General features: G+C 40.5%; 1 protein-coding gene across 4 annotated transcripts in view; it reads left to right on the forward strand.

Annotated features, from left to right (window-relative positions):
• Positions 1-27,117, forward strand: part of lsamp (limbic system associated membrane protein) — a 237,099-nt gene that overhangs the window by 172,662 nt on the left and 37,320 nt on the right. For all 4 annotated transcript variants that reach the window (XM_080888803.1, XM_080888804.1, XM_080888801.1 and 1 more), the window contains one exon: positions 25,585-25,710. In XM_080888803.1, the coding sequence (XP_080744929.1) occupies positions 25,585-25,710 (126 nt within the window). The remainder of the gene's footprint in view (positions 1-25,584; positions 25,711-27,117) is intronic.

Genomic DNA, 27,117 nt, shown 5'->3' on the forward strand with positions numbered 1-27,117 from the left:
CCTACTCCTGTCAGCAGTTAGATCAAAAAGAAAAGGTTTTCTTCAGTGGGCACATAAACTATTCATTCCCTTTTTAGAAGTGCTAGCGGTATGGGTCAAGGGATGGCAGGATTTCATTTGTTGGTCTGTCATAGTTTGGAAAAGGCAGGCAGGACTCATAAACATGTCTGCGATGCAAATTATACTACTCAACAGCCAAAAGAGAGAAGCCCAAAGCAGAGTTTATAGACAAGGTAACTGGGAACAGGTACGAATAAAAACTAGAGTTCAATAAGGGGTGGAAAAAAATACAATAAATAATGAGTGGGAAGCTATGGCAGACTTTAATCTTACTTTAACCTTAAGAGCACCTCTGACTAGCATGAGCATTGAGTTAGCCATGATTGTAGCTTTTTGTAGGTTCTCCTAGGCAGGCACACCAAGTGAAAATATGTCACTTAAAGTGTCCATGTTATGCTCTTTGGGTTTTATCCTGTCCTCTAGCTTGTATTTGTTGTTTTTCCTGGACCCAAACAGTCTGCAGAGTTACAGACCAAAGTCCATGGCTAATGAATTTACTCTAGTCCCCAGAAAACACTGCTGCTAAGTATGAAATGCTTTTGTTTGGTACGTATCTACTGCACCGTAGCCCTTTCAGATATAGGACAGGAGACATTGCTGGCTGGAGAAAACCACTTTGTATTTTATATGCTTAAAATCTGTTGCACCTCTGTAAACAAGTGTCAATGGGAACTAAATCAAGTGAAGTGCAACTACACTCATCTCTGTGGGTATGTGTGCTACTACATTCCTCCCTCACAGGCTAAGAGAGAGGTCCCTTCCCTTTGATACAGTTGACCACAACATATTACTCAAACGACTGGAGAACTGGACAGGTCTTTCAGGAACTGTACTAAACTGGTTCAAAACATACTTAGAAAACAGGAAATACTTTGTATCAATAGGTAACTTCACATCTGAGCAGACAAGTATCACATGTGGAGTTCCCCAAGGTTCCATCTTGGGACCCCTTCTGTTTAACATCTACATGCTCCCACTGGCACAGATTATAAACAACAACAAAATAAACTATCACAGCTATGCAGATGACACACAAATATATATCACAATGTCACCAGGAGACCGAGGCCCTGTACAGGCTCTTGGTAAATGCATTGAGGAAATCAATGACTGGTTGTGCCACAATTTTCTCCAGCTAAACAAAAACAAAACTGAGGTAATAGTCTTTGGCGCCAAAGAAAAACGATTACAGGTCACCAGAGAACTTCAATCTATACATCTAAAAACCACAAACCAGGCGAGAAATTTGGGTGTAGTGATGGATGCAGACCTAAACTTAGAAAAACACATTAAGACAATAACAAAGTCAGCTTACTATCACCTCAAGAATATATCAAGGATAAAAGATCTGATGTCTCAACAGGACCTGGAAAAACTAGTCCATGCATTCATCTTTAGTAGGCTTGATTACTGTAACAGCATCTTTACAGGTCTACCTAAAAAATCAGTCAGACAACTACAGCTCATTCAGAACTCTGCTGCTCGAGTCCTCACTAAGACCAAAAAAGTGGACCACATCAGTCCAGCTCTGAGGTCTTTACACTGGCTGCCTGTCCGTCAGAGGATAGACTTTAAAGTTCTGATGCTGGTCTATAAAGCTCTGAATGGTTTAGGACCAAAATACATCAATGACCTCCTGACCCAGTATGAACCTTCCAGATCCCTCAGGTCATCTGGATCCGGTCTTTTATCAGTTCCCAGAGTCAGAACCAGACACGGAGAAGCTGCATTCAGCTTTTATGCTCCTTATATCTGGAACAAACTCCCAGAAAGCCTCAGATCAGCTGAAACACTCAGTTTATTTAAATCCAGGTTGAAGACTCACCTATTCTCAGCTGCATTTGAATAAAGCACCAAATCCACACTTTTAAGCTTAAATTTCAAAACTTACATTTAACTACTGATTTTATCTACTGTTCTGATTTTATCTGTTTTGATTTTATATACTGTTTTGTTTGTTTGTTTGTTTGTTTGTTTGTTTGTTTGTTTGTTTGTTTGTTTGTTAATTAGTTAGTTAGTTTATTTGCTTGTTTTAATCAATTTTAAATCATGCTTTTTATTTGTTCTTGTTTCTAATGTCTCTGTAAAGCACTTTGAATCACCTTGTTGTTGAATTGTGCTATACAAATAAACTTGCCTTGCCTTGCCTTGTCCTGATAAATTCCTGCTGTTATACAGCAACATCACATTACAAAATAAAACAATAAAACTATAAAATAAAACTAAAAACCAACGAATAAGTCTAAAAGCTGGTAAATATTACTTATTAAAGATCACAGTATCAATATCATCAAACCTTCATATATACTCAACTGCTTAACGCTCAGTTTGAGCTACAGTAAAGAATTTTACAATCACTGTGTGTCTGGAGTGATTTAAAGAGAAAGTCAGAAATCACTGACAGACATCAAGTGCTTTGCATGCATTACGTGCTCATGCACATCCTCGTGTTTTTTTAGTGAGTCTACTTGGCTGCTTCATCTCCCAGTGCCCACTGCCCCACCAGATGTCTGGCATGGTTTTCAGTTCAACATATGGTCGCCGGCGCTGATGCAGTGCTTTACATAAAGAGTCTTCTGTGAGGCAGGAGAGTGCTAAACACTTGTTATGGAGCATATGTCTTGTTGGATGTGTTTTTGATTAAAGGATGCTTTTCGCAAATGGTGAGGGAGGGACAAGTTAAGAGGATTCAGGCCTCGCCAGAATTGTTCTCAGCTGATGTCCTTTTGTATCAAATACGGTAACATACGACTGAAGTGAAGGTGAATTTCAAAGCGTCTTGAAAAGTGTCTTGATATCACTTAGTCAGTTTAAAGTTTAAAGAATACACATGCTCTTTAATCTCAACAGAAGCCCTGAGAGACACTATGAATACACCTCACTAATGAGAATAATATTGCTTATCACTTACTGAAGGAAAATATTTATGACACTTCATCGCTGTGTGTTGCCGCTCTCCACTGCATAGCCGTCTAACAGCTAAAAGTAGAGTCAGGAATGTGTCTCTTCCTTTGATGGCACAGCTACAGACTTGATGGGAAGTATCTGTTCCTAGGAGGGTCTTTGTGAGTTGGCATGGGTCGGCTGCTGCAGTGTCCACTGTAGTAAATAACATATGGGCTTGTTATCTCTCCACAGAGCTAGAAGGCACTCGATGCCAGCCGCTTACTCATTAGACTGCAGCTCAAGGCAAAGCACAGGAACAGAGAGAATGAACAAAACAGTAAGGAGAGGAGACAGGGTAAAAGTGACAGTGATGTGGTAAGAGTTACGGAGATGGAAGGGCAGCAGGGAGAGGTAACAGCAGACCGAGGTTATGCTCATGTAAGATATGTCTATAAACATGTAGGTTAAAGGCAGTCACATCTCAGAAGTCACAGGAGGGAAAGTGCAAATACACTTCGCCTATGTATAGCAAAAGCAGCAGCTAAACCAGCTGTAAGCTCAGTCTGAGGATGTGTGTGTGTGTGTGTGTGTGTGTGTGTGTGTGTGTGTGTGTGTGTGTGTGTGTGTGTGTGTGTGTGTGTGTGTGTGTGTGTGTGTGTGTGGCATCGTGGGGTAGTCTCCAGCTGAGTGTGTCAGGTGTCTACCAGCTGTTCACAGCTCTTCACACAGCAAGAACCAACATGCTCGGTGGAAAGTCCACAAATCTGGAACCTGATCAACACAAACACTGACAACAGTGCTTTGTTTTCACGTTTCTGAGCCAATCACCCAAAAATAAATTTTTTGCAAACTCTGCTTGCTCGAGATTTTTTAAATCAGCGCTGTCCAACTTAATTTTAGACCGTTTTGTTGTCATTAGGTAGCTGTTGACCTTAGCTGCTGTCTTATGTTGGGACATTACTCACTCAGTAATTGGTTTTTAAACAGTTTAAGGTGAACATTAAAAAAATAGTCCACAATGGAATATTTATATTGGCTGTTCAAACAACTATGTCACTTTTTAAACATTACGGATAAATATCTCGGCAATGCCTGGAACAAGGAAGATCATACATTTACTGCAGGTATGGTATGCACACAAGTACTCAATGATCTCAGTCAGGCTCGACCCACTGAGCACACACCCAACCTACAGGGTGGCATCCTGGTGCCAGATGCCACAAGGCATCCCAGATATCCAGAGCAGACAGACAAGGGGTTTTAATGTTGTGGCTGATCCTTGTATCTTTGGAAAACCACAAATTCCTTCTGTCGTGCTTGATAAAGATAAACAAGCCGATTCAATCAGTTTCAGATTAACAATTTTTGTTTAGATGTGTGTCATCTTTAACTTGCTAGGATGGTATTTACCAACCAGCACTTTGCCCTCAGCATTTGCTCTTGCAAGAGGAGGAAAAGTACCAGTTCATGAAATTTCCTGTGACAGCCTCCTGGGCTAGACGCTGTGTTGTGAATGTACTGTACTATTGTGCTCACACAGGCACTAAACCGTTAAAGTGCTTACTGTGTCCTATGGATCAAGAGTAAAGCGCGCTGTAAGCTGGTTATTGCAGCGTCACGTCACGGACAGCTGTAGGTATGTCCAGTTTAGCCAATTAGAGGGAGACCAGAGGCCGATGGTTGACTTTTATGGTTACAGGTTTGGAGGGAAGAGTTATGTGAAATATTTTGAAGCTTAAATTAAAACTACATTGAAACCTACTGAGACACATTTCCTTTTGTGACTTCATTTAAAATAACAGAGCGCTACGGAGGGGAGAATTTTATATTAGAAGAACGGCCTTATTATTGAGGAAAGTTCAGACTGTCTTTTTTTTTTTTAATTTATCCTGCTTTTTTTTTTTTCTTGCAACACTACATCTTTAAATATGCACATATTTTCATGCAGAAAGCCACTAAAGAAACTACAAAATTAATTATGGTAACACTTTATTTTACAGTTCGTGCACACTTTGATTAATTTCCCCTGACATGAAGTAAAACTGAGAGAACATTCTGACACATTTGTTTGAGTTTAGTGTTGAGTTACTGAGTGAAAAATCCCTCATAGGAAATTTTAAGCTTTTTTAAAGCTTTAATGTAGGAAACTTTTACCTGAAGTGATGTGTAATCAAGGAGAAATCATTTCGGTGATAGGAGCTAAGTGTGGAGATTTAATTGTAAGTGTACTAAATGAACAGTGTCTTCACATATAATTAAAGATATTTAGGCCCATAATCTGCTGCTCCTCATTTTATTTCCCAGAGGGCATCTGCCAAACTGTCTGTACTGTCCTTTATAACGTCTAAATGTGCATTTGGGTGAGTGGTTTTCTTTAATTACAGATTACATCATTAAGTGTCAGGTGGCTTGTGCTCATCAATCCCTTTGGTCGTTTTGCTATTAGAGCAGCGAGAGTCCATCACCGCTGCGGACTGAAGTAAAGAACCTCTGGACCTGCTCTGAGGTTAAAAGTTAATAGCTGCTATCAAAGGAGTCTGGAGGCTTCTAGTCTGGTGAGGGGACTGAAGTGTTAACGGACATAGACACGCATACACAAACACAGAAATATCCAGACACGTATGCACGCTTGATGGTCCACATTATGGGGTGCGCTTCAATTTAGTGAATTGCTGCAAATGGGGGCAAATCAGGTAGTATTGATTAGTGAGTGCAGATTGCTGGTTTAAATTCCTCAAGGGCCTCTGAGGATCAGGGGAGTAACTCTGAAAGGCCATCTGAATGTCACAATAAGTCAAGCTGTAATTTGATAGGCCCACTTTACTGCCCAAGTGGACAAAGAGAGAGAACATTGTGGCTTGAAACCTCTAGTTTTACTTCCAATTTGCATATATCAATAAGCCACTGTCTCAGTTTGGAAGAGCAGTGTAATAAATCAGTGCTCGGTTTATATATGCACTCACTTAGTGATGATGGAGTATTTCTTTTTTTCAATCCTACCACCACAGCGCCTACCCGTTTATTAAAAACATGTAGGTAAACATCGCTCATCCTGTTGTTCTTAGTAAACAGTACTAACAGAAACACGAAAATGGAAAACCATCCTGCGCTGCAACTTTTGGTTCCGAGGTTTTGCTGAATCAGCTGTACTAAACGAGACAGGGAATAGGTTTGGAGTTAGAAAGCGGGGGTGATGGTCGTTTCACAATGGAGGGAAAATGGAAAGTAGTTGGTTATAAAAGACGTCTGATTTGAGCTGCATAGGTGTATGGATTGTGGGAGGTCTTGCCCGCTCCAGTAACCCTTATATGGACAAAGTGACATCATGAGCAATGGTGCTTGGAAGCAGAAGAGCAAAGGCCAGGAAGTGGTATTAAATAACTATAAAAAAATGGTTCCTGTGGAGGGAAAGATGGACAACGCAGCCAAGATTCAGTAACCTTGGATTTAGCTTGTCTGGCCATCTTTGTTTTTCTCATTATCATATTAGCGGTGTGATACCATAAACCTCTAAATCATGTGACCGCTTGAATACAAAGTCTGCTTTGCCTTTTGTTGGCAAGTCCCCTACACTTCACAGGTGCCAAGCTTAAAGCGCAAAGCGCCTGAGCAAGGGAAGGATTTACGGAGCTACCTCCGCTAGGCCGAGATAAGAACAACGCCTCTGTGGAATGTATAAACGCAGTTATTTTTCATGAGGACAAGAGCTGCCATTAGTTGATTTTATAAAAGAAGTAAAAAAAATACTTGGCAGCGTATTCACTTCTTTGGTTCTCCTTGGTTGATAGTCTGGAGCTTGTTAGGAAAAAACTGTTACTACACTTTTCTACCTTCCACCTTCTGTTTCATCTCTTTCAATGCAAACACCAATTAAATGTTCGTGTGATTTATGAGTTGCTGCACTGGCAGGACCTCCATTGGAAAAAAAACCCAACTCTTAAAACAGACTAAAAACAACAACATCTCCTTAATTATTCACCTTGGTGTCCCCGAGTAGCACAAGGTCTACTTTATAAGGAATGGGCGGAGATGTGTGAGGCTCAAACACCTTCACTAAAACACTACACAGAAAGGGTTTTTTCACGCCTTTCTCCCCGACTTCCATCGATGCCTCCAGCAGCCATCCGTCTCATATCCAGTGTTCTTTTGAAAGCTTCACTGGCATCTTGGGTTTTTAAAGCACTGCTGCTGCTAATGGCTACGGCTGGGATGAAGGAGAGGCGCTGTCTTCTTCTCTGTCATCACCTCCCTCATCTCCTGTTTCTCCTTCTTCTTCTCTTCAATTTTAGAAACAGTGTGTAAGGGGAGGAGTGGATCCCAGCTGGCACTGCCAGGTCACTCGAGGTTCTTCTCCTGCAGCTGTAGCAGCAGCAGCCAATTTCGCAGACCTGCTCTCTTTAGTTCAGTTCTGCAGAGGAAACAGTGTGTATGCATGTGGATCGCTGCAGAAAAGCAACCCTTGGTGTCTCAAAATCTCCCTGATATTTCGCCTCTGTTGCAGTGTTACAGTACAGTCAAAACAGTTGTTCGCTTTTGTTTGTGTCAGTCACGTAAGCGCAGGTGTGTCTTATTACATTGAGTTAACATGATAGATTACTTTGAGATAAGGTGTGTTTGAGAGTGAGTCTGTTTAGGGGAATATAATCAGTGGTTCAGCCACAAGGCCCCGTGCACACATTGCAGATGTTTGGAGACGTAGACGCTACGATTACAGCTTGCTCTTTACTTTCCTCTGTCAGTTTCTGCGTCCTCTGGCCTCCTCTGCTCTTTCAAAAATCGATCACTAAGCCATATTATTGTGTAGGGGTGCCAATTCTTTGTGGCAGATTTATCAAAAACTTTTCTGTTAGCATTTTATTTACTTTCCCTGTGTGTTTGACCCCAAAGTTCAGACAAAATGATTTCTAAGTGCTCTCCTACTTTCTACAATAACAGCTTGCCATGTGAGGTCAAGGTGCTAAAGTGGAGATGCTGAAAAAAGCAAAATCACACAAATGTGAACATAAAATAACACCAGCGTTAAGGCACAGCATGCAGCATGTGCTTGTTTGAACAGTGACAGCTCCAGTCAGCTGGTTATATTGGTTTTTTTTCCATGGGGGGGTTCGGAGGGGAAAGTTTTTAGCTGACCTTGTTTATAGCAGACAGGTAATTGGCGGTAAAGCTTCCAAGCACTAAAAGCTAAAGAGCTGCAAGTGCTTTCTCCTGATTATCTTCTAATGGTTTCAAATTAGCTGAGCATAATCGTACGCCTCTTCTGCACTCGCTGCCACATCACTCCTCCAAATGTCACACTGAGAGCCAGCGGGGGATAAATGTCTCCGAGAGCAAATCAGCCCAAGGGGGGGAAAAAAAATCCAAAACATGTAACAATATTCACGTTTTACTACCGTAAAATAACTTTAAGTTTTTAATATGAAAGACCCAAGCCATGCGATCTTTCCTTGTAAAAAAACCCCAAAAAAGTACCGATAATGTTCTGTTATTTTGACACAGCTCCTCATTTTCTGTCGAATAAAGTCACTTTTGTTATTTTAAGCAGTGGCCTGGGATGTAGCGAGGTAAAGCGAGTGAATTTCGCAGTTGCTGCACAAAGCTGTCTTGTTGTTTACTCCTTCTTAACATGTGTCCTAAAGAGCGGAATAGAGTTTGGCGCCGTAATCCTTGAACTGTAATGAACAGTTTAGCTGGGATATAAAGCAGTCTGACAGAATCCATGTAGGCAAAGTTGCATCCTGTTTTCACTCCTGCCGTCCCTGCTCCTGTTCAAAGCCCTATTTAACGCTCACTACAGGTTTATTTGCGAAAGCCCAAGCAACAGTAATAGTCTGTTTGTTTTTGTTTTTTTCTGTTATGCTTCACATGTTGGTCCACTCTCTGTGATATCACCAGCTGATCATGCTGCCTGTGTGATCTGTGTATTTATTTGGCTTTAACTTGCAGGTCAAAGCACTTTTCTAGCTTTTTCGTCATGAGTGCCGAGTGTTCACAGCATTAATCATCATCCTCCTCCCCCGTGTTGCAACGTTTCTTAAAGTGAAGGAGGCAGTTTTGAAAGGGCCAAATCAAACGTCTTTGTTTTGCTAAATTACATTTAGCTGTAACTCGAGTTCGCGCTACACGCAAATTCAAAGTCACTTTTTTTCTTTTTTTACGTGCACTTTCTCCATATCTAAGGCAAACTGGAGACATTTCTGTAAATTGTTTCAAATGAGCACATTTTGCATTAGAGGAGGAGACGTTTTGTGATTTGTCATTGCTCGTTGCACACAGTCATGATTGCATGTATAATTAATACAGACTGGCAGCACACATTGACAAACTGTTCTCTGCGTGCTTTGATTTTCCAACCTTATTAGTAGATATGAACATCAATTTTAAATGATTCTGCAAAGTCCATTTGGCTTACATTTAGTTTGCAGTTTCACACACCATATCTGCACATGTTAGCTGTTGTATTATTAAGGTACTGTGGTTATGGTAAATGCATGATGGGTAAGCTATGATAACACAGCTGAATGTTCCCAGCGACTGCAGCGATGCATACATTCATGATTAACACCACCGCCTCTAAATGCTCTTTAAACACACAAAAGTTTTGCCACCACATAATTTCACCTCCTCAATACACCGAAAGTCTCATTAAAACCACACAATTTGCACACAAAAATCACCCCCTTATGCTCTGTAACATACTTCAATTCAGCATAAAACATAACCCCCCTTACAACAACATATCACTAAACTATAAATTTCCTACCCAAATCTGTACTTCTCTTCTCTGCTATGCTTCCTCTTCTGAAAGTCACTTCCTCAGTCACACACACACACACAGGAAGTTCCTTCGTCACCACTCACTCCAACTAATTTGCATACTGAGTCATCTCTCAATGAGTTGCTGTAACAACAGAAACATATGTTTAAACATTCCCAACTCATTAAATCATTTTATTTCTTTCTACAGTGATCACTGGTTTTGATCACTCAGTACGAGAGAGCACTCCTAAGTCACTCTTTTAAAACTACTTTAATCACTTTTGTTTACATAACTCACTCCCTTTGTCATATGGCTTCTTCTATTCCTCAATTACAAACTCAAATGCATTTTATTAAACATTCACACCATTGTATCATTCATACAAAATAGCAAGCTGTTCTTCATTGCATATGTTTGTGTTCTTAGCCAGGTTTAATCAGTGTCTATGCATTAAACTCCATGAGCTTGTCTTGTCTTTATAAGGTTAATGCATTTTCTGTTTGTGTATGTGAATTTGCATATGTTGCTTTTGCAGTGTGTCAGACTCCTGCACAATTCTCCACTCAAGCCGTCAGTTGTCTTTCCCAAATTTGCTAACCCAAATTTTAAGTTCCCACCTTATTAACAGCATTCCTGCTCCTCAGCCAGAAGTTAGGGCCCACTTGTCAGGTTTATGGAGACATGGCGCTGTGAACAATTCAACCAGAAACTTGCCTTGGCATGTCCAGTCAAGTTAACCTACAGGTTTCTTCCGACCGCTGCATGGGGAGAATTGATCCAGGTCTCTTTCGCCCCTAAAGAAACACAACTGAGACATTTTCATTATTATCATAAGTACTTAAACTACCCGTTTCCCTCTCTCTGGTCAGAAATCCCAACTTATGTCATGTATATACGTGTAAGCAGGTCTTCATTGCTTTTCCTATGTATTTTGTTAATGTTCAGTGAGTGTAAGCTGCTTTCTTCATTGCCTCTGTATGTTATAGTCAGGTTTAATTCATGCATCTTTTCCCTGATTTCTTAATTCAAAACTATCTCACTTCTGATTCTTTCCAGAAATAATTTCACATGTAACACTTTGTCTATGTATGTTTTCTATTCTTGTTTACCTCTTTGTTTGTGACGGTGGACATCTCTAAACCATCATGAGTTCAGGCTTTCATTTCAATCCAATTACACCCTGTATTCTCACAGTCGAACTCATCCGGCTTCGCCTCTCACTGGTCACTGTCCTCTTCTCTCAGTGTCCTTTTGTTGTCTTGAATTCCAGCAAACACAGTCTGTTTCTTCTCTGTTTCTCTTCAGTATTTTCCTTTTGGATCAAGTCCCAGCCTGGCAAAATACCACATTCAGTGCCTTTAAACAGTCATGTCACACTGTTCTTACCAGCCTGCTGTCCACCGTGCATGTTTCATCACGTGGTTTCTTCTTTTCTGTTGATCCTCTCAGTCATCTCTTTCAAGATTACTCCAAGCATGGCAAATCTGACAATCAATGTCCAGTGCTTTCCACAGCTCATTATCCCACTGTTCAACTGCCCCGCCTGTAATTTACAGTACATGTTGCACCGTGTGCTTTTCCATGCTGCTGCTGGTGTCGTCAGTTTGGTTTCAGTGTTAACGAGTCAGTTGCACTGTCTTTTGGCTGCTGTTAATTCTTGAAGTCCACGATGTTCTTTCGGTCTTCATCAGGAGATTAACTGTCCTTTGAGCTTCTTCTCAGGATGGGGACAAGTGCGAGGTCAAGCTGTAAAATTTTAAGCCAAAATCTGGCCTGTTTTCTCCCAATTATGCTACTCTAGTGGTTTTGGCGCCGTACTCAAAATTCCAGGTTGAGAGAAGTCCACCTTTATTTATCTGTAATCTGTGTTAACACACTAAAACATACAATTAATATCCTTTTCATTTCTTTTCTCAAAACCTCCATTCGCTTTATCTGCCTAAAGTTTAACTCATCTGTTTCTCTCTCTGGGTGCTCACTCGTCACAGTCACTTCCTTTTATGCGCATGTAACTTCCTGTCACACACACACAGCTTCTTTAAAACTTTAAAACATCCTACTTTACATCACCAAAGAAATACCTCTCACACCTTTATTCATCATTCAAAACCTTCTAGTCACCGCATTCACACACTTAAAGTGTGACCAGAGTTGAGGAATATAACTCAAAACACACTTTCCTAAGAGTATTTTAGACATGCTTGTCATAATCAAAAAGAGCAAGTCAAAAACAAACAAACGAAAAATTGAAACCTCCATTAATTCTCACCGCACACACAAGAAATTGAAAAAATAAACCACACCAGCAACTAATGCTGGAGAAAAGTTACTACTGAAAGTAATATGTTAATCTTAAGTATACACAGTGCACTCAATATATTTATATATCTGCATCCAAACTCAGTCAATTACTATACATCCACTACGGCAACTCAAAACTTTATTTATAGTCCTCTAATAAACATAAATGGCATCTTAAACACACACTCTACAATGTTTGCAGCAGTATTTGTAAAACCAACTGTGGTTTAAACAGTTCACTGCTTACTAATTTGCATTTTCACACTCACACACACACATCTAAAAATAGCAGCAGGCAGTCAGTGCATTACTGACTCGACACACAGAGATCTCTCACACCAAATTTTCTTATTCTATATTACAACGACGTCTTATATTTACAACCACTGTCAGATCTGTCAGCTTTAGCGCCTACACAATTTCGACAAATTTAAAATAACCGCCCAGCGGATAAACTCCCTGAGTTTTTTGCGACCAATTCACCAGTATCTGTCCAACAGTTTCTGGCCTCATCTCTAAAATCCCTAACTCAATTTAAAAGCGTCAACCACCCCAAACTTTGCCTGAAGCTCTATTTTTGGCGTTTCACAGCCAAGGCTTACCCCGAAGTGTTAGGTTAAAGTTACACGCCCGAAGTCCAACTTCTCCTGTCCAAAAAAACGCAGACTACCGTTCCAAACGGTAAGGAGACTCTAGCTCCTAGTGATTCTGGAGTGCCCCAAACTCCACAGTGACCAACTGACTATCCCTCTTCGAGGACAATGCCTAAGCGTCCTTGGCATTGGCAAGCGTTACCTCTGAGCACTGCGCTTCCTAGCAGACTCGAACTGCCGTCCTAGAATAATTTATAATACTTTGAAACAACAATCAACACCCAACACAAGTGTATGACTGAGGCAGATGCAACCTAGTGGTCAATTTGACCGCTCAGGTCCACTCTTATGACCAAATTTGGACTCTATCCAACAAAATAACCAATTCCCTACCAAACTACTTGAGACTCGAACTCAATTTCTTTGGGACTTCAACCCAGTATTTAAACTTTTCTTATCAGACTCTTAACTGCTTTCATTTCTTCTTAGCAGAACTCTAACTGCTTCAACTCATGAGATTTTTCATCAAAATCAAAACAGACATCCACCAGTAACTTCAGTGAGTAGACTTAAATCTTATCATGTCCAATTTGGCACACTTTGGAAATAATTCAACAGGTAGTGCCTTACCTTTTGGATAAGCCGGCTTATGCCCACTCACTTCGACCACTGGAATTCATGTCTGCCCGTCAGACCACCTAAGACCAAATTTCTCCATCTACACCTCCAATTCTCCCTCCTCAACCACCGGATGAAGCCCCCAAATGTTAAGGTTCACAATTGAGGAAGGAGAGTACAAACCACCCATGGTCCAGAAGGTCTTGGTCAAACAATGATTTTAATGACTACACACGTGTGGGAAGAACACTCTGTACGCCGACAGCAATTAGTCTTCAACTTAATCAAAGCATGAACAGATATTTTATAGCATCAGGGTTTGATTTACTGACGCCCCTTCATGCGTCACAGATACATTTTATACATAGATCAGATCAACACCACAATGACTTTTAACCCAGAAGATCATCTTCTATTTTCATGGCTGGTACTTTCCGTTCTTGTCTTAAAGTGAATTGTTCCTCTTTCTTGCCGAGACATGACTAATTTCTCCTCTAAATAAATCTAACTCATGTGTGTGTGTGTGTTGACCCCACATGCTCTTTCTCAATTCACCTGTTGCACTTCTGACCTTTTACCAGACCAGAGGCTCACTGAGACTATATGTATGTTTTCTACTAAATAAATGTTTTAACCAAGAACCTCTACTTAAACCTTAATATGAAATGACCTGATATATAAGTGTTTCGTAAGCATGTATTGCAATTCCTTCTATGGCTCCAAGTCACTTGCACAATAGATTGTCCGGACATCGCGCCGAACAAAGCTTCCAACCCCCAATTAATTGACCGAGCTCCAACTCTTTAATAAGCACAGATATGCATTGTGTATAAAATAGTCATAACTGCACCTGAAATACAAGGTCAACATAATAACTGTATGCATAACATCTTAAGGCCTTCTTAAAGCTATCTGTTACATTGTTAAAGCCTCGTCTTAGCCTGCTGCTCAAAATAACTTCCTGCTTCTGCAAACTCTCTGCAAGCCTGTTTCCTGTCCTGTTACTTTTAGCCTTTCTGAAAGACACACACTGTTCAACCCCTGAATGCAATATAAACTCCAGATTATATTTATTATTTAACAATAGCAGTAAAATAATTTCCCTGCTCCACACGCTTTTCTTGGTACTTACGGTGCAGCGTGTCCTTGAATCATCTTCTTTTCAAGAAATGCTGGATTGGAGTGTCAGCATTACTCACCAAATAGTTTAGTGAACGAATTCAAACTGAATGAACAATTTGTGAGTTTTTGTTGGTATTAACGTGTGAGTTCTCTGTGATTAAAGGAAGGCAGGTGGTAAAATGCTCAGATTCTTTCCTACAAATGAAGCAGATTACCGGCATTATTTATTGGCCACAGCTGCTTTTAAATTGTGTCAAAGTGCAGCTCTCTGCCTTGATGTGCTGGGGTTTATGTTTTTTTAAATAGCTATAGACGATAAATCATGAGCCACAGTTTCATTATCTGATAGCAGCTGATATAATGTGCAATGTCTTGTTGTTATTATTGTTGCTTAATTGTTATTTACAGTGATAACAGTTAGTCCTTATATACATAATCTTTAATCATATCCATTATCCTATTATTGGGATTTTATACACAGATTCAATCTAATAAACAAGTCACCATTACCTGCACTGTGCAGGTGTTAGAATGCAAGCTGGCCAACAGGACTATAATTTTCCTACTTTTACTTCTGTTGTCTAACAATGCTGTTTGGTAACTTGTGAAGAACCTGTTGTGAATGTGAGGTAGATAAAGACCATAAAGTGTATAGAAAGAAGCACTGTATGACTGTATGGGTAAATGTTGTGTAAAGTGCCTCTAGTGGTCAGTAAGCTGAGAAAAGGGATATACAAATGCCTGCCTACTTCAATTTTTGATAATGATTAAGCATAAAGTAGCAAGTACGTTTACAGACCAGACCTTGTTCCCAGCAGCTGCAGCATAGAAGATTTTACTTAAGTTATCAATCTTACGGTGATTGGTATGTAGTCACTTGGGTTAACATTAGAGATGCACTGATTGCAATTTTCTTGGCGCATTTGTACCTATTGTACTTCATCTCACTAAGCAAAAGCAACAGCACCAGGTGCATGTAACAAAACAAAATTCCGGCATAATTTTCCAGTATGTTTATATCTTCACCAGATAGCAGGGCATCCAGCCTTGTCTCTGCATCCACTTGTCTCTGCAATTTGCTCATACCGAGGCTGCTGGCTTGTGGGTTTGTGACTGGCTATGGGTGCTGACTAGCATTAGCTTTCCCTTTTCCCCATCTTTAAAATGTCCATATTCCAGTTATGAAGGTGATTTAAATGTCTGATTAGTTTGGGGGGGAGGGGTTTGTTCTTTTGTTAAATTTTGTGTCTCCAGTCACAGTGAAATGCTAGAAAGGGACCAGACTGTAGTCAAAGGAGCTTGGAAAGAAAAGCGTCTGGACTTCTTTAAGTTGCTTGAAGACGTTTCACCAAGGATAAAGGACACTCTTTCGAGGATGCCAATGTTCACATTTTGGACAGAGAGGACAGATGGTTCGAAAGAGGAGTGAAAGAAGCCATCTATGTCCACTGTGAGCGACCATCTTTGAACAGAGGCGGGGGTTTACGACACCAACTCTCTGCCATCTATAATCCAGTTTTGAGATTCCCAGACGCCTTAACGCCCACTCACATCCTGGGCCATCTGACCTCAGGAATTCGCATGATAAGGTGGGGCCAGGTTTCACAATGAACTCACCCGAAACTCTGGCTGATTGGGACCCACACCCAGTTTCACACCTTGGCTCAGGCGATTAGAGGATCATCAGGGGGTCCTTTTGTCCCTCTGTGGGGGGATACTCCCACTAGGTTTATATCTGGGACTCTCCACCATTTGACCTTAGAACTGAAGAAGCTTCTCGGATGAGAGGTGAAACGTCTTCAAGCAACTCAAAGAAGTCCAGACGCTTTTCTTTCCAAGCTCCTTTGACTACGATGACCTGGATGACTGAGAACGTTCACAGACATACGGACCAGACTGTAAATGGGCACACGCAAGGCTGACCAGGCACTCAGCAAATAAGTCAGTTCTGTGCCTTAAACTCTATTTAATACGATCAAACCACTGGGCAGCATGGTGTTTCGGTGGTTAAAACTGTAGTCTCATAGTCTAAGGAGCTTGGAAAGAAAAGCGTCTGGACTTCTTTAAGTTGCTTGAAGACATTTCACCTCTCATCCGAGAAGCTTCTTCAGTTTTAGGGTCACATGGTGGAGAGTCCCAGATTTAAACCCAGTGGGAGTTTCCCCCCAAAGAGGGACAAAAGGACCCCCTGATGACCCTCTACCTAATCACATGTTTAAATCTGGGACTCTCCACCATGTGACCCTAAAACTGAAGAAGCTTCTCGGATGAGAGGTGAAACGTCTTCAAGCAACTTAAAGAAGTCCAGACGCTTTTCTTTTCAAGCTCCTTAGATTACGATGACCTGGATGACTGAGAATCTTCACAGACATGTAGTCTCATAGCAAGAGTCCTGGCTTCAAACCTGGGTAGGGCCCTTCTGTGTGGAGTTTGAATGTTCTTACAAGTGCATGCACAGGTTTCCTCTGAAAGCTCTGATTTCTGCCCAGGAAGTCTCACAGAAAAGATGTTGTATCTCAAGTGTTTCATTTTGTGTTTATATTAAAAAAACAAAGTTGTTTGTTTTTTTTAAAGTGAGGTAAATTAACACTCAAGTTGTTTGTTGTTCGGACAGAGACACAGCTTCTCTAATAACTTTGTTGGACAGACTCTCTTATTTTACAATAATCTCACCAAACTTGAAGCTATTACTGTAAAATATAATCTTATTTGCTATAATCAGGGTGTTCTAACAGGTATGCACAAAGTTAGCGTCACATGCAAAACCTATAAAATAACATTACCACCCCTATAAGGTCTCTTTATCATTAACCTGGGGCCATTCTGTTACTGCTTCTGTCACTGGCACTACTCACAGTGACAGGCAGAGGTGGACACTTTCATCAGGACTCACCACCACAGTAATAATATCACCACTAAAGATCAGAGCACACAAATTCATGTTATGAATACTTATCACATTATCATCTTGGTTTGATTATTCTGTAATGTAATAGATGTCTGTATCTAGAGACAGTGCTAAAGGAAAGTGAGTTGTTATCATACAGAGACAGGCATTTTATTGCTTTCAATGCCCAGCCCACCAAGCGTCTCTGTGGTGAATACTCAGTCACAAGGACTAAGGAACTGCCTGTGGTTTCTCTTTCCTTGTGCGTGCCCACACACTTAAAGAAGCAAAGCTAAACCATAAACACATTCCTCCTTAATTACTCTTCTCTGCCTCGTTCTGCTGTCTCTCACTCTGTCTTTTGCACTCTTGTCTTTCGTTCTCTCTTTGAAGTTTGAAATTTGAGTTGAAAGCAAGGTCAGCATATTTATACTGTTTACATCACAGATTTATTTATTTATTTATTTCCAAACAAAACAGGAGATCATTAGCCAAAAAAAGACATATATTATTATTATTTGTTATTTTTAATACAGACCTACTGAATCTGAAATGGAAAACTCCTTTAAACTGTAGCTTGCTGTATTTTTATCTATGAATACTAACAAACTTTATTTTTGGAAGTGGAAGAGAGAAATGAAGTTAAAAGTAGGTCCACTTGAGAATACAGTTCCCGACGTGTAGAGAAATGATTGTTCACGTGAAATTGTACACGGTTAAAATATTAAATATATTTTTCCATGACTCACACAAACCCTGCCATCGTGCAAACGTCAGCAGAGATGCTGTGCATCATTGTGGAATTCATCCTTCCTGTAGTTGCAGATGCAAAGTGGAGTTTCAAAAAGCTGCCCTTTCCAACATTGCTCCTTGAAGGTTGACCTATGACTAAGATTACAATTCACAGCTTCCTTCCCCTCCACTCCTGACATCTGTACACCAGGCACTATATAGCCACCGGAGCTGAAATGTAATGCACACTTCTTTTCTTTCACTATTGTATTGCTTTGTACAAGTCCTCTCCTCTTCCCCCCAGTCTGGCCTTCCCTCCCATTTATAGAGGCGACAGGGTTATCAGAGTATGAGCAGTTGTTTTTTCCCCAATCCATTTTTATCTATGCTTCAGAGGATTAATTCTCCAGTCACACTTTCTACTCAGCCAATCAACTTTCCCACCCGCTGCTGGTTGTTTTTGAGGTTGGGGAGAAAAAAAAAGTCAATTGGGTTTTTTGTCACCTCGATCGAATGTTTCCGCCCCGCCATCCCCCTGTTCCATCTCAGCATATCTGATGAACCCATCTTCATTTTGGCTTGGTCATTTGACTACAGCGATAACTCTGTATGACTTCATTTAAAAGGCCGTTTGGAACGACTCTGTCTTGTCATTTCGTATTAGAGAAAGCGTTTGCTTGGGGTCGCTGTGCACCCATGTGTGTGCATGTGTGTGAGAGTCAGTGTGAGTGTTTTGTGAGATAGCTAAAGAAAGAAAGCGAGATGCCAGTTCAGTGATGCTTTTGCCAGCTATTACTGATGCTGTACGGAGACAAAATTTCTATAATAACTTTGCTGGAGAAACAATCTGAAAGATACAACCAGTGAAAAATTGCTTCTTAGAAAAACACGGTCGATATGGAGGAACATGGCAGCTTTATTTCAGGTTAGCACTGCAAGTCCTATCAGATTTAAATAGCAGATGAATTCCCACTCAGTTGCTACAAATGTGTTTGCCACTTATGTGTTTGTTAGTTATACAATCAGCAGCACAATAGGCTTTCATATACAGCGGGAAGAATAAGATTTGAACAAGTCATTAATTGTCTGAGTAAATGTATTTCTAATGGTGCTATTGACATGAAATTCTCATCAGATGTTGGTAACAACCCATCCAGTCCACATGTGTCCATAAATTATGTGTACAATCAGAAATGACACAGGGGAAAAATATCTAACACATAAAGAGAGGGAGGTGCAGAAAGGCACAGAAAAACATGACAACAGTTAGAAAGCATTCCTGCCACTTACTTTCAGGCCCTACTGACTATATAAAGATAGCACTGCTGGGGCAATAACCTGGAAGTGGAAAGAACATCATTTCACCATAAAGTGGCCACGACCAGGTGCTCCTCACAAGAAGTGAAAAGAATTATGAGAAGCGTTGTCCAAGAGCTAAGTAGCACTTGTAGAAAGCAACAGAAAAACCTGGAATCACCGGGTACAATTATTTCAAAGAAAACAATAAGTAAGCCACCATGGTCACGGTCTCCACGCAAGACTATGTTGGTGAAGACAAAGCTTGCTGAGGGGCGTTTAAAGTTTGCTAAACAACATTTAGACAAGCCTGGGAAATACTGTGAGAGTATCATCTGGTCAGATGAGACCAAAATTAAACTCTTTGAATGCCATAAGACACTCCATGTTTAGAGTTGTAAAGGTACTGCAACCCTAATAACACCACACCAGCAGTGAAGTTTAGGTGTGGAACATGATTGTGTGGGGCTGTTTTCAGCATACAGCACCGGCACGCTTCATACAATTGAAGAACAGATGAATGGTTAAAATGTACCGAGATGAAAAAAAATCTGTTGCCGTCTACCAGGATGATGAAGATGAAACGAGGGTGGACGTTTCAGCAAGACAATGATCCAAACACACAGCCAAGGAAACTCTCAACTGGTTTCAGAGGAAGAAAGTAAAGCTGCTAAAATTTTTCCAGTCAATCACCTGAAAAGAACTAAAGGCTTTTGTGCAAATTATTAAATAAATTTCAGTTAGTGTGTTCAATACGTTTTCCCTGTGTCATTGGATGGGTTGTTACTGACATCTGGTAAGAATTTAATGTCAACTGCACCTTTAGAAATATATTTATTTAGAAAATTGGTGACAATTCAATACTTATTTTACTCGCTGTAGGCATCAGAACTCAATGGTGCGATATCTAAAGCAAACCTCACTGCAAAAAGAAAACTAAGTACACCTGCTGGTGTGGATAACACCAACAACCAGAGCACAGTTGGAGCACAGTCTTTATTGTCGGGCCAATGAGTAACTTTAATGGAGCAGTAAGGGTTTAAGTGCTGTGTTTATGGACAAATTGACAGCAGTTGTTGAAAGCTGGAAGTGTGTTAAATTTCCAAAACAGCTTTTTACAACTGATTCTGGGGCCTTTGACACTTTCAGGCAGATAAACAATACATTTTAATGGTTTACTTTGATTTTTATGCATAAATGACAAGCCCACATTACTCTCATGCACATAACAACATTTGTTTTGAGTAATGATGCTGTTCTAATATTTTGACAACTTTACACCTCCTAAATTCATACTTCACCGGAGTGATAATTCACGTCTCTGTGATGATGAAGACAGAGTTGTTGTTTTTTTAATCAGAGTTCGCTGTGGGGTGAGATAGAGACATGTGTGAGCATTAATGCAAGTCAGTCAAAATGGCTTCAAATTTAATTCACACATCTCTGGTTTTGATAACATCTGTTCTCAAAGAAGGCTTTTTGTGAATTTAGTTCTTATGTAAAGGGCAAACACAAATTGGCTTTCTAATTAGTAATGGTTATCCATAAATGGTAAGTGAACACAGAGCCAGGCTGTTTGAAAAATATAAATGTGAAGAAACGGAACAGAATGTTTTCACTTAATGAAATATGGAGGCGTACGGATGCTCAGTCTTTTTCTTTTTTAGCAAGGAAGCATAATTGTTATGTTTTATGAAAAGTCATTTTGTATATAATAACAGGAAAGAGTCACTGGTCTATTTTGTACAGTCTCAGATATAATAGATTCTACTGTAAAATGTAATATTTGCTGTACATGACAGACCATGAACTACAGAGTTTACATTTTATTTTTAGCAGCATGTTCTTTGACACCAAAGCACGTTACACTCTTGATTACTTTACTTCATTGATAGGATCAAAAACACTGACAGGATCAAAAAAGAAAATCTTAATGTAACCCATTGTTTTGTTGAAGCCTCAAGGCTGGTATTTTGGTCATTGTCATCTTGTTTTCTTTAAGTTTGACATTACAAAACTGAGACCTGGATCTGCCAACAAGTTGTCAATCACAACATATTCATGCTCTAATAAATATCCTAAACCAAATAACACGCTGTATGAAATAACTTTAGGAGCTAGTGAATTATAGAGTAATATTTACAGGGATCAACAGTAGGATCATTTTCTTGTTTTCATGAGGTCTCACAGCAAAAACTGAAATTAGCAGGTGATCAAGCAAGTCCGTTTGCTACCTGTTGCTTTTCTGATGAATCTTAATATTTGCAGATTATTCATAGTTTCATGACAAAGTATGTCAGCATGATCAGTGAGACATTCATTTCAGGATCCTGTTTGTGGACTTCAGCTCTGCCTTCAACACCATCCACCATCTCCAAGGCAAGCTTTCCCAGATGAATGTGCCTGATCCCATCTGCTGGTGGATCACTGACTTCCTGACGGACAGGAAGCAGCATGTGAGGCTGGGAAAGAATGTCTCGGACTCCCGGACCATCAGCACCGGCTCCCCTCAGGGCTGTGTTCTTTCTCCCCTGCTCTTCTCCCTGTACACCAACTGCTGCACCTCCACCCACCAGTCTGTCAAGCTAATCAAGTTTGCAGATGACACCACCGTTATTGGACTCATCTCGGACGGGGATGAGTCTGCCTACAGGAGGGAGGTTGAACGTCTGGTGTCCTGGTGCAGCCACAACAACCTGGTGCTGAATGCCCAGAAGACAGTGGATATTATTGTGGACTTCAGGAAGCACACAGCCCCACTCCCCCCCATCATCCTGACTGACACCCTCATCACCTCTGTGGACTCATTCCGCTTCCTGGGTACCACCTAGGGCTGGGCGATATGACCCAAAAGTCATATCTCGATATTTTTTAGCTGGATGGCGATATAAGATATATATCTCGATTTTTTTTTTTTTTAAAGCCATAAGTTAAGAACAAAAAGAGAGTTCTTAGTCACACTGTGTCCCAGATGTCACACGGGCACTTTTATTTACATACAGCATAGATGTACATGAAAAAGTTACTCAAAAATAAATTATCAGCATTTATTAAATAATCATGGTCCATAAATAAAAGAAAACAATGTTGTTTTTGTGCATAACAAAAAGCTCACAATTGTGCAGTCAAAATGTAAACTAATAGACGCTGAGCATAATAACAAAGAGAGATTTCACAGCTGCACCACGTCTCTGAACAGGTGCCATTTGTGGTCCTTATAAACACACAGTACGTATCACTCAGCGAGGCTCCTCCTCGGTAGCCGTAATCCTCCGACAATCCATCAAGCGGTGCAGCTCCGTAGCTTAGCAAAGTCATATTAAAACATTTTTTGACAGATTGCTGAGCGCTGTGTACCACATAAAATCGGTTCGCGGTCAGTAAGCACAACCAGAATTCATACATAAGGCGCACTGTCGATTTTTGAGAAAATGAAAGGATTTTAGGCCGTGCAGCCCCTCCGGGCTGCATGTCGTTAGCGCGGTTAGCTCGCTAGCGCGGTTAGCTCGCTAACACGTTGACGCCGTCCAGCCCCACGCACGGTAACTCACTAACGGAGATTTTCCGCTTTCATCTTGTCATTGCCTGCAGGTGAAGCTATGGGGGAGGCGGAGTTGTGTTCAGTGAAGGAGAGGCGAGGCGAGGCCGAGTAACGTTGTGTAGAGACAAAAGTGGACGAAAGAGAGGCAAACCTGCGGCTCCACAAGTATAATTATAACGTAACATAGACTATATCGATATAAACGATATTGTCACATCTTATATCTCGTATGAAAATATATCGATATTTTTAAAAAAAACTCGATATATCGCCCAGCCCTAGTACCACCATCACCCAGGACCTGAAGTGGGAGCCCACCATCACCTCCGTCATTAAGAAAACCCAGCAGAGGATGTACTTCCTGAGGCAGCTGAAGAAATTCAACCTGCCAACACGGACGATGATGCAATTCTACACTGCAATCATCGAGTCCATCCTCACCTCCTCCATCACCATGTGGTATGCTGGAGCCACTATCAGGGACAAACAGAGACTGCAGCATGTTGTGCGCTCTGCTGAGAAGGTGATTGGCTGCAGACTCCCATCTCTGCAGCACCTGTACACCTCCAGGACACTGGGGCGTGCAGCTCGGATCTCAGCTGACCCTTCTCACCCTGGACACAGTCTGTTTGACCTGCTCCCCTCAGGCAGGAGGCTCCGGTCCATTCGTACCAGAACCTCTCGCCATAAGAACAGTTTCTTCCCCTCTGCTGTTGGCCACATGAACAATAACCACATGATTGTTCCCACCACTAACACATGACCCTACGCTGTGTTCACTGCAGCATTCCATGTTTGGCACTGATCACCACCTGCACTCATGTATATATCTATCTACTTAGCACTTTTAATTCTTATTCTTATTTTTATTTTCATGTCTATTTAAGCGTTATATGACAGTATGTTTGCACTAAGTACCGCAGCAATTTCCTAATGTTGTAAACCTGCTCAACATTTGGCAATAAAACCCTTTCTGATTCTGATTCTGATTTAGTTGTTTTAAATTAACAGTGGCTCCATTTAGAATAAGCAACAAACACAGTTAGGAATTACTGAAAAATAAGCAAAGTCATTTGGATTTTCTCAATGCTTTGTCAGATAAAGCTCATTTTCACATACACTACACTTTTTTTCAGAATAACTGAAAAACTAACGTTTTGTGCATTCAAGTCCTTCCTAGGTGCCAGGAGGAAATGACATTGTTTCAGAAGGAGCTGTAAAAATCCCATTTCTATTAGATGATTGGCATCAGTTGTTTCATTCATGCCTCACAATCACCGTGCACGGCTTATTGTCTGCTGGAACTTTCACACTAACACAGGCGACTGTCAGAGTTCGCTTCACCCTGCCAGCCTCCTTCCTGGTGGCTATATTATCAGGAGTGTTTGTAAAATGGGAACCAACTGTTCTTGTGTTGGATTCAGAGAGTTCCTTCAAAACTGAACTATTTGACAGATATGGGGGTTCAGTTATTAACAAAAACATAGTGGATGAGAGGATAGCTAGATAGAAAAGACCATTCTTCCTCCTCCTCCTTCTTCTTCATCATCTTCTTCTTCTTCTTCTTCGTCTTCGTCTTCTTCTTCTTCTTCTTTTTTTTCTTTTCTTAGGTAATAATGATACCCTGGTCAGTTAGGTAGAAGGATTGCCAGTAACAACATGCAGCAAGCGCTTATAAGTAAAGTAAACACCTACTGATTCCTGCTGACTGTAATAGAGATCTGTGAGTCTGTGCATGTGCCTCATTTAATATAGCCGGGTTTACAGTTTGTTGAGCCCAAAGGAATATAAATCTGACACACATACGTATGAACACAGACCCTGAAATTAGAATAATAAATCCATTTATTGTACTCATAGTAACTTAAAGTTTTTGAGAAAAAAAAACAGTCAGTATTGCTGTTTCTCCTGCATAATGCATGTTCCAGCATTCATCTTATTCCAAAGTCATTGATCATTTATGTATTTTTTGGCCTCTCATCTGCATATACAATACTTTATCCTTTAAAAAAAAGAAAACAACACTGATGCGTTCCCTCTACATCTTTCATGATTGATTGCACCTTAGCTGCTGACTCACTTTAACGCTGACTGTAAAGTCTTAATTCTTTTATGGGATTTTTGTGGCGCTTGTTTGTTTTCTGTGGGGGGAGGAGGAGGGAGGGCACAGGAAAGGACTCTCCCTCCTCTGTGTGTTTCTGTTTGTTTGTGCGGGTGTGACAGCAGCAGGAGTGATGTGTAAATCGGTGATTGCGAGGCAGGATGATCTGTGACGAGATGAAACGGCGCCGTGTCGCTTTGAACATCAGTGTCAAATTCACACGCACGTATAGCGGGATCCTCATTTCAGCCTTAAATTTGGATTATATATTAAATAAAGCCTACTTCCCTCAAAATAAACTCAAAGAATCTGCGGCAGCCGTCTGGTGGGTCCCCATATGACAAGACAGGCAATCTGTTTTTATGGGCTCAGATCCCAGGGCAGGGGATTAAATTGCTTATTTGGATCCTGGGTTAAGAAAGTTTACCATAAGTACCTCTGAGGGTTATAGTAACAGGGGCAGAAAAAAGTTCTCTAAAGCTTTTTTAACACCTACTTTTAACTGAGAAGATCCAGGTTAGCTTGTGTCTCCATCTAAGAGTTTTTATGCATGTATGGTTAAGAACAAAAAGCAACTTTGTGTGTTTGGTGAGAATATGCATGGGTTTGATGACAATTAACATCCTCTGTCGTTCATGCTCATATTTAATAGCATTATTAATCTTGTTGTCATTTCTCTTGTGTCTTCAGTTCCAGCCAGTATCTACCAAGTGTCAAATGACATTACGGTGAATGAGGGCAGTAACGTTACACTCAGTTGTTTGGCCAATGGCAGACCAGATCCTGCAATCACTTGGCGACTGCTCAACCCATCAGGTAAGAACTGTCAATCAGTACTCATTATCACATTTGAATAAAAGGTTTTTGTTTTCTTAAGCAAACCATGAATAAACATCTTTTTTCTTTTTGGGTGCAGAAGATTAATGTCTGTCAACTTTACTAAAGCTTAAATTTGGTGGCATGACTCTGTTCTGAGACCCAGAGATAGCAGAGGCGAGAATCCCATCACTGAAAATGGATATGGCTACAGATAGATAGTTGAAAGATGAATCTCGGGTCAGGCTAAAGCATTTCAAATATTATATTATATATGAGATATGAGCCAGTTGATGGAAGGGTAGGTGGAGAAGTGTATCAGCTAAGATACCAGCTAAGACTGAGATCAGCTGATCTGCGTCGCTTGTGGCTGAAACTGATTTTGCAGCCAATTAACTAACAATGTTGGATTTTTCTGGATCAATTTGTATGTTATGATTTGTTTCATAGCACACATTGGATTGGCAAATACTCAAAACAATAGGAAAGTCCAGAGTTGAGCTATTTGGCCACAATGGCAATAGGTATATATATGGAGTGGTAAAAGTGAGGAACAATGAACCAGCTGTCATGCATGGTGGTGGCAGCATCATGCTGTGGGGCTGTTTTGCTGTGAGTGGTACTGGTTACAGTACATTGCACAACATGATTGGAATAATGACTACATTCAAGTTCTTCAACTTTACTTTAAATCAACCGCATGATGTTAGAAATAAGTTTTCCAATAGGACAGTGATCACAAACACAAATCAAAACTGCTTTTTGGAATGGATAAAGTAGGCTAACATTAAGGTAGGCTGCGTTAGAACATATTAACATTAATGCAGTCTCGAGAACCTTTCCTAGCCACTTTAACCCTCACTCATACCTTGCTTCAGGTGCCCTCAGTAGGTCACATGATAAAGTGGGGCAAGGTCTTATAATTTTTTTACCCTTAGCCCCCGGTTATGGTAATGACCCACACTTTCTTCATGCCTTGGCTGATATGATGATGACCAGTAATGTATCCTCACCTGCCAAGGGTTAAAATCCAACCACTAGCTGTTAATACATACCAGCTAGTTTCCACCTTTTGTTTTTAGAGCTGAAGAAGCCTCATGGAGAAGAGGTGAAATGTATTCACAAACTAAAAGAAGTCCAATTGCCTTCTTTTTTCAAGCTTTTAACCCGCACATTGGGCTACCAGACTGTTTTCCCAAAGCCCCAACCATTTCAAATAAACTACCAATTCTGCCAAGAAGAGTGGTCAAATATCCAGCCAGGATTATTCAAGATGCTTATATACCTTAATAAATGCATGTAAATTTAACTTTCAGAGAATCCCTATATTAGCTTTTTGCATATAGTTGTCAAGCTGGTGTTTATGAATGCCATTAAAGTGTACAGGGGAGCTGGGTTGTGTTGCAT

The sequence above is a fragment of the Rhamphochromis sp. 'chilingali' genome (genome assembly GCF_963969265.1).
Source record: "Rhamphochromis sp. 'chilingali' genome assembly, chromosome: 8".
In the NCBI taxonomy this organism is placed as follows: Eukaryota; Metazoa; Chordata; class Actinopteri; order Cichliformes; family Cichlidae; genus Rhamphochromis; species Rhamphochromis sp. 'chilingali'.